This window comes from Charadrius vociferus, unplaced genomic scaffold (assembly GCF_000708025.1).
Source record: "Charadrius vociferus isolate BGI_N301 unplaced genomic scaffold, ASM70802v2 scaffold218, whole genome shotgun sequence".
Lineage (NCBI taxonomy): Eukaryota > Metazoa > Chordata > Aves > Charadriiformes > Charadriidae > Charadrius > Charadrius vociferus.
Window position 1 is genome coordinate 780,200 of NW_009650084.1, and position 11,765 is coordinate 791,964.

Below are 11,765 nucleotides of genomic sequence, written 5' to 3' on the forward strand. Positions count from 1 at the left end.
AGGCGCGGGCCGGCGTCGCTGTGCGCAGTCGTGTGCGAGTGAAGCCGCTTCCCGCCATCGCCCTCCCGCTTCTTCTAACGTCTGCCCTCCGCATTCGCTTCCCGCGGGCTGCCAGAGCCTTTCACTTCCTCAGGGCCTCGGTGCCAGGGCTTCTCCGCTGGCAGCAGCTGCCTAACCAGCGAGAGGTTCGGTAAAGTCATCCCGTGTTTCCTGAGAGCGAAGACGGGATCTGTGTGCGATGCTGCCACTTTGCCGTTCTCTTAAACGCCTGTTCGTTTTTCAGAATGTGATGCAACTGCCTTTTATTTGGGACTCCTGCCTCTTCTACTTACGTTTTAATGGCGCACATCACCATTAATCAGTATTTGCAGCAAGTAAGCAAGTTTTTTTTTTTTATTTGTGGGTACTGTTAGAGTATGTGGATGTGGTTTTCTTTGCTGGAAATATGTTACTTTGTTTAAGAAATAAACTAACCTGGCATGTGTGCTGTGGTAAAGAAAAATACTTCTCAATTCACTATTAAGTACATCATCCGTGTGCCAAGATTGTATACCTGGAATTTCTGAAAAGTGTGATGGTTACTGATATAATGGATAGTGAAGTCATTTTTCCATAAGAACTAACACGGTGGGATTGCGTGCAATAACAAATGCAGCTCAGGGATTCAAGAAATACAGGGATTTAAGAAGTGCAGAAATGCAGAGACACAGTGTGTATGGCATGGAGGATGGAGAGACAGGAGCAGGGTCACAAGGATACCAGCTGGACTGAGCTTTCAGTGTGTTTAACCCCAGCCAGCAACTAGGACCACACAGCTGCTTGCTCACCCCTCCAGCTGGGATGGGGAGAAGAGTAAAAGTGAGGAAAAACTAGTGCGTTGAGATAAAGACAGTGTAATAGGGAGAGCAAAAGCCACACGAGCAAAGCAAAACAAGACATTTGTTCACTGGTTCCCATCGGCAGGCAGGTGTTCAGCCATCTCCAGGAAATCAGGGCTCCATTGAGCGTAACAGTTACTTGGGAAGACAAACGCCATCACTCTAAACATTCCCCCCTTCCTTCTTCTCCCTCAGCTTTGTATACTGAGCACGACATCATATGGCATGGAATATTTCTTTGGTCAGTTGGAGTCAGCTGTCCTGGCTGTGTCTCCTCCCAACTTCTTGTGCCCCCTAGCCTGTTTACTGGCAGGGCATTACGAGGACCAGAAAAGGCCTTGACTGCTTAGCAACAGTCAAAAGCACCAGCGTGCTATCATACTATTCCCATCCCAAATCCAAAATGCAGCCAGTATACCAGCTGCTAGTAAAAAAAGTTAACTCCATCCAAGCTGAAACCATAACACAGCGTCAAGCTTTTAGTGTGACCACTCCTACTGTTTCTTTCTGAACCATCACATTTTCATCATTGTTACCATCTTACTCTCTTCAGTCAAGATCGGTCGAGTCAATCAAGTGAAGGGCACAGAAAGAAAGTAATTGGGTTTTATTCTCAAAAATGGAGCAGCTGAGATCTCTCAAGACAGTGATCTGCTCTGAAAAGCCAGCATCTTCTCCAGCTGACAGTCCTCATGATCCTCTGTCTCCAACCTCCCTATTGTAAAGACTGTCTCTGCATTTAAACTGTATTTGCATTTTCTTAAGTTTATGCGCATCTCTCACCAATCCCTTATCGCTTATGGAAAAACATTTTGCTCTTTGTCAAACTCAGACACTTTACTGATGGAATGTGTGCTAACTGGGTGAGGATGGAAATCCAAAGCAATGGGTACGGAAGTGACACAAAGCAGCATGCATGACACTTAAAAATGAAGACAGGTAGATTAAACACGTAGGTATCATTCTAAAGGCAATGTCTGATGTTAGACTACTATCTGTATAGAATACTTTTGAAACTTGTCAAGGCTGTAAATGTTATATTCTATGGGAGAATGGTTTTATTCTGCTTCCTGTTCAAGATAACTCCTTGTTAAAAAAAAAAAAAAAAAATTGTCTGAGCAGCTTATTGTGACATCAAGCGAGAAATTTCTTCAGTTGTGGAAGTAGTTCTAGATACTACTTCTTTAAAGTTCCTTTCCCGCTGCTTGTGCTTTATTTCTCATATTTTTGTGTCCTGATAGGGAAAAAAAAAAAAAGTATCTTTTTCCTATATGGAAAGCCCATACCAAATGGGAAAAATCATACACTAAATTAGCCAAGGAAGCAGCAAAAGAGGGAAAATCAACAGCTTAAACTCTTTCAGAGATTGGTGTTGGGTATTTTTTTCAAGTCACGGAGAGCTAATTTTGTGGTTTGGAAGTAGTTTTTCTTACTAAATGTAAAATTCATATGAAATATATTTGCGAGTCCTGATTCATTACATGCAAAGTCCATCTGCAGCATTGCAAACAATAACACGCAAAGATTGTTTATGCCTTCACACATATGTTTGATGCCCATAAGTCCAACTGGAATTTTAAAAAGCTTAACCAAATCTGGTTCACAACAGCTCTCTTACAATGCTAAACTCATGTAAGTTGTTTGGAGATTCTGTGGTTTGCTCATATCCTACAAATAAGGAAAAAAACACCATGGTGTTCACCTGACCTTTTCCCTGATAGGTTTTCGAAAAACAGGTGTATTGAAAGTACAGTATTAATTCATTTAGTTTTAAACCTTTAAAAACTCACAGTTGCATTGGTATTGGTGTGGATGAACAGTGGTAACAAAAAAGTGGCTTCTATAGTCATGTAAATATGTTGCATGTCTGTGGCTGGATTTTATTCTGTAACGTGCCTATTTTCTTTGGTAGGTACAAGAAGCCATTGACAGCAGAGATGGACAATTTTGTGCAGAATTGGTATCATTTAAACATCCACATGTTGCAAACCCGAGGCTACAGGTGAGAATCTCTTTTTGGCGTTTCTTTTGCTTTACTTTCGGTTTTCCTAGCTCTCTATATAGGTTCCTTTCCATTGCGGATAAACCTCAGAAATCTGTTTTACAGGCCAGAGCAGGATCCACTTGTAGGTTTGTTTCCCTTTTCTTCTTACAAGGATATCTTAGAAGGATATCATATATTTCTTTTTTTTTTTTTTTTTTTTTTTTTTCCTGGATGGCTTTTTGTGTTCCAGTTTGAATTGTTTTCTGGATAGATACAGTCTTGAAGGTCCCTTCTGGCCAGGTGTACATTAGTAACATGGCATAGTGGAAATGACTATAAAGAGGAAACCAGTGGGTAGAGGAAACCAGTGGGTAATCAGGTTCTGGAGACAGAACGAACACTAGCAATTCATTACACTGGGTGTGATTATTAATATAACTTAAGGTTCTAATAGATAACAAAGGCATGTATGCCTAAAACTGCCATGACAAAATATCCATGTAATGTTCTGTTTCTGGTGCATTGGATGTTCATTTAACGTTTCATTGATTTATTCTATACTTAGCTTCCATCTCCAGAGGAGAAATGTCAACAGGTTTTGGAACCACCATATGATGAAATGTTTGCAGCCCACTTAAGGTAAAGATGGACCAGGAATGTAAAGTTAATTGTGAGGCATCCAACAGGGATGGGGAAGGATAGCCTAAAGTTTACTTAGTTTTTTAAAGGGCTTATATCTGAAAACTTGGTATTTATTACTCTTATAAATAATTCTAGAACTGCAGGAAATAAAGACCACCTTTTTCCTCTCCGTGTAAAGTTTGCTTTATGTACGTGGCGGTCATCTACGTATAGCCATTGACACAGCTTTGGTTTCAGTGCTTGCTCTTCCCTTTGCTTAGCATTTACTAGCTACACAAGAATTTAGGGTGAAGTAAGTAGGGGAAATAAATATTTTTAAAAGGGAATTTTAGTCATAAAAGTATTCTTAAGACAGCTTTAGGACCCTAGTAATTCTGTGAGGTTTTTACTTAAAAAAAAATCTGCACTAACACAGTCTTTAGTTTAATTTCAATGGTCTTGGATTTTTTTTTCATCTGTGCTAATGTTGGTGACAGTTTCAATAGGCATTAGCATATTACAGTTGATACTGTACATATTATAAAAACAAATCCCTGTTCATCTCTTGGATCAGTTTTCTACAATTGCCAGGCTTAGTGCTGTGTTAAAATAGTTGTGCCATTTTGTTAGGAACATTTCTAGTCATATTTCTGTGTCTTTTTTTTTTTTTTAAATAAAGTGTAAGGCTCTATGCTTGTTAAGAGTCATGTGTATATGACATTTTCTGGTGCACTAATGCACTTTTTCTTTCACAGGTGTACTTACGCTGTTGGAAACCACGACTTTATAGAAGCATACAAATGCCAAACAGTTATTGTTCAATATCCTTTTCCCTAAATCTTGTATATTGTTTTCAGATTTACTATATGTCTTTTTGTAGAATGAGTTATCTTTATACCTTTTCAAATCTAATAGAATGTGGTCTGCTTCCAAATACACTTCAGCTATTTAGGTTCTTAAACAAGGAAATCCAGATATACTCTTCTTTCAACTTCCTGTCAGACTAAGAAGGAATCTGTCACTTGGCTTTAAAATAGAAAATTAATTTCTCACAGAGTATAAAAGACCTTAAAATCATTAATATACCTCCCAGTTTGTACTTGTCTGGAGGGGGAGATACTGATAAAGAAAGCTGCTATCTTATCTCTGAGTGACGAATGTTTGTCCCAGCTACTGCTGCACCAAGGAGTGTGTGGCTGTGCACGCGTTATTCCCTATTGGGTCTTTTCATCCTGACTCCTCATCTACTCGCTGCTTTGTTGGTTTCTGCCCTTTCATGTAGTAGTATGTGGTACCATACAACTGCTGGGTTTTATATCTGTGCTTCATTTAATACTGTCTTAAATTCTCCTAAATACAATACATCTTTCCTGCGAGCATTTCAGGCACATAAGGAGGAAAACTGGTGAGTACATCATAGAGAGCTGCTAGAGAAACTAGACTTTATCTTTCACTAGCATAGTACTATAGTAGTCTAACTAAAATTATGCCTATAGTTTTTATTTATTGCCAGCGATACTTAAATGCAGCCTAATTGTTTTTGCTGCCTGTTTGAGTTTTTTAGATCCAAAGTGTGAAAGCTAAACGTTTAAGCTTGGTTTTGTAGAATGGTCCATAAGTAAACACGTGAAGAATTTGTTCAAGGTGAGATGGTATTTTATTAAAGCTACTGTAAAAAATATTTCTGAATTAATTCTTCCTCCAGTGTAGGATTTTTGAAATGCTGAGATTTTGAAGACCTTTCCTTTTAAAAAGTGCATCCTTCTTTATTTAAAGATTAATGTATACTTTTCTAGTTTTATGACCAACTAGCAAAAAAAAAAAAAATAATGCTTGTTTCTCCTGTCTTACTTGTTGCATGATTTGCCCATACTAAGTATACTGTTTTACTTTTCCAGGGCTTTACCTATTATGTATGCTGTAGCCCTTGATCTTCGAATTTTTGCTAATAATGTAAGTAGATCTGATTAACAGCCTCGTTACTTTTATCTGTTAGGCCTTTCCATGGTGGAAATATTTTAGACTTTATTTCATAGCCTAATTTTGCACAGTACTGTTTAACTCATTGTTTAGGATTTTGTTGATGCACTAAATTAATCCAGTCCTATTGAAAAACTGGGTTGTTCAGTCTGCCCACCTCCCATTTGCAGCTTGAACTAGAGAGGTTCTGAGGACCTGCATGCAACTCACAGCAATTGCTTAGAGCATATGAAGTGATTAAATACTGTCTTCATAGAGTAGCACAGTGGCACAACTCGCTATTTCCGTGTGTTATCCTTGGGATTTGGAGGAGTCTTTATGAGGGTGGAGATATCCCTGACAACTGAGCTAATCTAACCACTTACCACATCTGGAGAGGGAAGTTGCTGCCTCCTTTTCCCTCTTGCAGCTGCGTGTACTGCTTTTGATGCTCATTGAAGCCCTTGCTGAGCCCATACAACTGCTGTCAAGCAAAAAAACCCCAAATTTACATTATTTTTCTCAGGCTAGTTAATTGAAGTAGCTTGTCTAGGGATCTAATGAGAACTGCTAGACTGAGGTAAGTGTCAGGGATCTTGCTCCTAGTCACTTTACCTAAAGAAGTGAAGCTAGAATTTAAGTTAGGTTAGAGTTTGACAATATCCAGTATTTTCAGTGTTTGTCCCCTCAGCACTTCCTTGTGCCCACACACCCACAAAACAACACATTTGGGATGCTTGCACAAAGAATATTTGTGTGTGTGCATGCCTGCTCTGTAACAAGTCTCAATTCTCAGTCTGAATGAGGCAAATTCGTACATTTGAGATGAATGAGAAAGGGGAAAGTGGTATCAGTCATGCTGGAAGTGTTTGAACTGTGTGTTCTAATCTGAGTATATTCAAAGGACGGAAATACAGAGAAGACTTCTGCGGCAAAGGATGCATTTCCATTTCTCTTCGTTACATTTCAGCTAGTGAGAATGCAAGCCTTATAATAAAACTTTTTAGAAAGCACATAGTAAATACCTACTTGCTGGTCTCTCCCTCCCCCCTTCTTTGTTGTTTAAGTTCTGCGTTAATCAGTGCATGGATCTTTCCCATATGTTGGCAACTCTTCTTTTTTTTCCTCTTGCCGCTGTAACATATGTTTTCCATTTCTTCTGAAAATCCCACGTCCTAGCAGTGTGTGTTACTACTAGAAAATGTTGAATACGGTTTAGAAATAAAGTCTAGTCCACGTGGCTGATCTAAAGCACGTGGCTGTGGAGAGAAGCTTAATTATACATTCTAAAATTCAAACTTCATACTGGGGAATCATTTTAGTTTGCTTTTGTGCAAAAGACATTTTTTTGCCAGATTCTTGGTCTTTGAAAACTTGAGTTAATGCTCCAATTCAGCTATCAGATGACCCTGAATTTAGGTTTCTGAGAGCTGCGTTAAGTTTAGTGGCACTAAAGGGAATAGCAGTCAGTGCTATTTTCAAAGGACTGTCCTGTGCGTTAGATTTGGTACATGTTCAGGAGCCTCTCTTGAGTGCTTTCATCTATTCTGTGAGCTTGACTACCTTCTAGATTTGAGGGATAGTAGGCATGGCAAATCTATTGCTTTAAGACTTTATAAAATGCTATATTAAAGAACTAAACTTTACAACCCAGCGAACCAGGATGTAGAATTACACATTGTTTCTTGCTGTGTAATGACAGGCAGATCAACAGCTAGTGAAGAAAGGGAAAAGCAAAGTTGGTGACATGTTAGAAAAAGCAGCGGAACTGCTGATGAGCTGTTTTCGAGTCTGTGCCAGTGACACGTAAGTGAAAGATTCTCTATAGAACTTGTACGATTAAATTGTTAAGAACTTAATGAACTTTACATGAGATTTTTCCGCTTACTAAGACCATATCTGGGTAAGAACAAACACTTCTAAGGCTCATTTCCTCTCATTTGTAGTCTGTTCTCTCTTGACTATTAACTACAGCTGGAGAGGCCTTCCTTCAGGTTTAACATTCCTAGCAGATGTTGTTGGGAGGGACTGGTTGTGTCCCTGTTTCTCAGGAAAAATCATTAACACTTTTGTGCCCCGTTCAGCTGTAAACTTTGCTACGTTATGATTAGATGGAAAAGAGGTGACTCTTTGCTTTCCAGTCTTGGCAATTTTAATATTTCCGAGGTGGAGAAAATGTTGTTGTTTTTTTCCCACCTTTCTTTCACCTTGAGTATTGTAAGCAACTGATATTCTAGTATATGTGTTACCTGTAGACTGGAGTAAGGACCGTGATGCAGATGAATAATATTTTGCATGACATCTTTTCATTATGTTGAGAAGAAATGTAGCAGAGTTGTGTAAAATTTAAGATGGGAACACATGTTCTGTTTTGACAGTGCTGGTATGGTTTAAGACAAGGAGTTTGGCCTTGACTTTTATTTACAGACTCGTATTTTTATCCTAAAAATCCATAAAATATCTGTGGAGGGAATTTAGCGTAAGGACCAAGTCATTATTTTCTTACAACATTCAGTACTAATAGGTTTTTTACTTTTTTTCTTTTCTTATGACAGTCGAGCAGGCATTGAAGATTCCAAAAAGTGGGGAATGTTGTTTCTCGTGAATCAACTGTTTAAAATTTATTTTAAGGTAGGGTTCAAGTTTGGTAAGCTGTGTTTTCTATTTCATATTCTAAGTCAAACCCACCCTTTTTTACATGATGTTATGTATCTATACTCTCTGAGTAAAATGCAATTAACTTCTTTTTAACAGATCAACAAGCTCCATCTATGTAAGCCCTTAATTAGAGCAATTGACAGCTCAAATCTGAAGGATGAGTATAGTATGGCACAGCGAGTTACGTACAGATATTATGTTGGACGCAAAGCCATGTTTGACAGTGATTTTAAGCAAGGTACTGTGCGCCAGTAAGAGATTTAAAGTCTTGCTGCTTTGTGTGAAATCTGGCTGATGTGGTGTGTGTGTGACTCAAAATGTGTGTAGAAGGTGCAGTTGTGTTTGTGTTGATCCAAGGCCCACAGTCTGAGTCAGATCAGAGACGAGATTACGTGACACTTCTAATTGTAGCGTATGCCCAGTTTTAAAATACCTGTGTCAGTGACGTTCTTCATAGTCTTACACATCGTGTGCACACATAATGAAATGTATGAGCATCCAGAAGAAGAGGTGTGTAAAAGGTTTCACAAAGGAAGATTTGTGACTCTCTTGTCCTCTTCAAGTTGCTGTATGCCATGTAGGAAATCTTCAGCAAACTGTACTGTAGAATTAGTTTCTCAGTGCATTGGTTTTTGGAAGATGTTAAAACTGCATTTCTGAGATTTCTTACTAGTAGAAATGTTTCTAGAGCTCAGGTGTACAATTTTCATTGCTAACTGAAGCCCCTGACCAAAATCTATTCTGGAGCTGGTTTTGTTACTCTAAACAGTGTCTTCTGCCTGTCAGGCTTGTCATTTTTCTCTCTCAGTGAAACCTGATGAAAGATTTTCACGTTGTCACGCTGTGTGATCTCACTGGCACATCTCTGCAGCTCAGCAGATGTGTGCATGGCATGCAACTTAAATCCACCAAAGAACCTAATCTGTGCATTTAGAAAAATGAGTTCTGTTTCATCAGTGCTTCTTGAGATTCTACCCTCCTGTAGTAGTAACACAATAATGTTACTGAAATGAGCTGAAAATTCCAGTATTGCTTGTAACTGTTACCTCTGACATCTAGACCTTGGCAGGTTTTCTTTGACTTTCTGAAGGAAGACTTATTTTTCTGGTAAATCTTTGTATTTTGTGTTACTTCCCAATAATTTGCACAGTATTTTTCTTAATGCATTTTGATTGGTGTGATTCTTTTTTATGTAATTTCAAATATTACACGTTCAAGCTAGAGATGGACATTGAGCACAGAATTTGGATTACGGTTTTAATCTGTTTTTGTTGTTCACTCATGTTACTAGCACTTTTATTTGTGTCTGCAGCTGAAGAATATCTGTCATTTGCCTTTGAGCACTGTCACCGCTCAAGCCAGAAGAACAAAAGAATGATTTTGATCTACCTGCTGCCAGTAAAAATGTTGTTGGTGAGTAGATGTTACTCTTCTAAGTAATTTTTTGGAGGTTATTATGCTCAGTATGGTTTTTGTTTTTCTCTTATTGAAATTCAGAGGGTGTCTGTGCCTCACCACAATAAAAGTCAGCACATGCACACTTTGTTGCGTGAGGACAAAAACTGTTGAATTGTCATAGCAACACAGGAAAGGAGACAGGGAAAAAAAAACCCCACCAAACAAAAAGCTGACCCTCCTTTCACCTTACCTTCCTTCCACCCCTACTAAAAGTGCTACCTGAGGTTACTTGTGTAATAAAGATAACTCCGAGCTCTTTGGAGAAGCACTTAACAGTTTAACTTGTCATGTAGCAGAGTGCCTGTCTGGTGATCAGCTGTACAGATGGGCCAGGGAATGTGTGGATTCACTAGTACGAATCTGTCTGCTCCTTTCACCTGGTGAAGGGAAGGAGTATGTGCAAACAGATGGCAGAAGACTGTTGAGGGGAGTTTGCCGCAGGAGAGAAAGGATTCCTGTCTTTGGGTTTTCTACTTGTCCCTTGTACATCTGCTCATTCGAGGCATGTCAGAAGGGTCATGAAGTAGAGCGTTTTGGTTTTGAACAAATCAGTGAAGACTGGTTACTGTTTGATCATTTCATCTTTCTATTAAAAGAATTAAGCATATCTCTGCTTCTTGTGCCTGTCCTTTCCCATGTGCTGCGCTGGCATTTGTGTATCCCTGAGTTAGTGGGATTATGCTAACAATTAATTCAGTGTAACTGAGGGGAAAAGAAGATGATTTTCAGAGCTTCCTTCTCCTGGCCCTATTACCAAAGTTACCTATGGAAAATGTTATAACCTGCTTCTGTGAGTTGCCGTCTTCCACCTTTGCCCCAACCTGTTTATGACCATCCTCCCTTTTCCACTCAATGTTCCCTTTTCAGTCCCTTGCAGTGACAAGTGGGTAAAGGGGAAGCATAACGGGTATGATAATTTGCTTCTGGTTTTCATCTTTTGTTTATTGACTTTCTTGCTGGTTGTTTTCAGATCAATCAGTGGTAGGGCTGATAAGGAACACTAACAGCCTTCCTAAAAACTTTGTCCCAGTCCTGACTGGGTGCCTTAAATTGGTGGGTTCGTTAGTGCCTAGAATTACTGTGGCTTTTCTGGAGCAGTTCTAGTGTACAAGAGGCACTAAATAAACTAGATAAAGGTCATTGTTTTTACAGTTGCTTTTTTTGATCAGAGCCCAAACATTAACACTAACCTTAAACCATACTAAAATAGCTTGGATGATGTTTTTTTTTTATTCCTAGCAGCTCTCAGTAAACATGCAGCTGAGTTCTGCTCTCAGCTAATCCTCCAACCAGGAAAGGAGTTACCAATAGCATAGCATGATGGTAACTAAATTTAAAGTCTGACCCAAGTCAATGTGCAATCTGATCTCTGCTGTGCAGGGGGAAAAGAAAAAGTTTCCTTTTTGATAGTGTAGGCGGTTCAGTCTTACCTGATCTAGCAATGAGAATTAATTTTGCTGTTTTAAATTTAAACTTTCTGTTGTTTTGGGTTTTGATTTTATTTTTTTTATTATTATTTCTGCACAGAGGCAGAGTGAAGAAGAAATCTGGTACAGACTGAGCTAGCTAGTATTATTAGTAATGCTTGGGATTCCTGCAGTTTTTCTGTTTGCAGATTGGATCATACAGCCATGACATAAAAGTTGAATCTGCCTGGGTCTCACATGACAGGATCTTGATTTTAGAAGTTTGGTAACTGTACCCCAACATTAAGAAATACTAAGACTCCCTAAACCATGATAAATAAGTAGTTATCGTGAGTTGAGCTACAAGGTATTGGGTGGGGGCAATGGGTTTGTCTTACAAATACTTTTATTCACCTCTTGTTCTTTAGCAAAAAAAAAAAGTGGTTAAACATTTGTTTTTTTCCCTTTGAAAAATGTTTTTATCGCTTACTAGATGACATTTGAAATGCATTTGACTTTATCCTGGAAAACTTGGAAACTGTTTATTTTTCAGGGCCACATGCCAACAGTTCAGCTCTTAAAAAAGTATGACCTTATGCAGTTTGCTGAAGTAACAAAGGCTGTGAGGTATGATGATTATTTTATTGCATTGTGTGTTAGTTCAAAAAGTATTAAGTAAGAGGTATTTATTTGGGATGATTGAGGAGGGCAGAGGAGGGATATTCCTACCAAATCAAACAGTTTGTTTTCTCATTTGGGTGAGACCTTCTCATGTTTTCATTTCTTTGACCTCATAGTGAA

At 38.7% G+C, this 11,765-nt stretch overlaps 2 protein-coding genes across 2 annotated transcripts in view; one reads left to right on the plus strand and one right to left on the minus strand.

Moving 5' to 3' along the window:
• CUL4A (cullin 4A) overlaps positions 1–200 on the minus strand; it is a 41,457-nt gene extending 41,257 nt beyond the window's left edge. The window contains exon 1 of the mRNA XM_009892151.1: positions 80–200. Coding sequence (XP_009890453.1) covers positions 80–200 — 121 coding nt within the window. The remainder of the gene's footprint in view (positions 1–79) is intronic.
• A 138-nt stretch (positions 201–338) lies between these two features.
• Positions 339–11,765, plus strand: part of PCID2 (PCI domain containing 2) — a 13,492-nt gene continuing 2,065 nt past the window's right edge. Inside the window, exons 1-11 of the mRNA XM_009892152.1 lie at positions 339–374; positions 2,791–2,880; positions 3,428–3,501; positions 4,239–4,304; positions 4,847–4,888; positions 5,382–5,436; positions 7,145–7,248; positions 7,998–8,073; positions 8,197–8,338; positions 9,413–9,513; positions 11,518–11,591. Of these exons, the coding sequence (XP_009890454.1) occupies positions 339–374; positions 2,791–2,880; positions 3,428–3,501; positions 4,239–4,304; positions 4,847–4,888; positions 5,382–5,436; positions 7,145–7,248; positions 7,998–8,073; positions 8,197–8,338; positions 9,413–9,513; positions 11,518–11,591 (860 nt within the window). The remainder of the gene's footprint in view (positions 375–2,790; positions 2,881–3,427; positions 3,502–4,238; positions 4,305–4,846; positions 4,889–5,381; positions 5,437–7,144; positions 7,249–7,997; positions 8,074–8,196; positions 8,339–9,412; positions 9,514–11,517; positions 11,592–11,765) is intronic.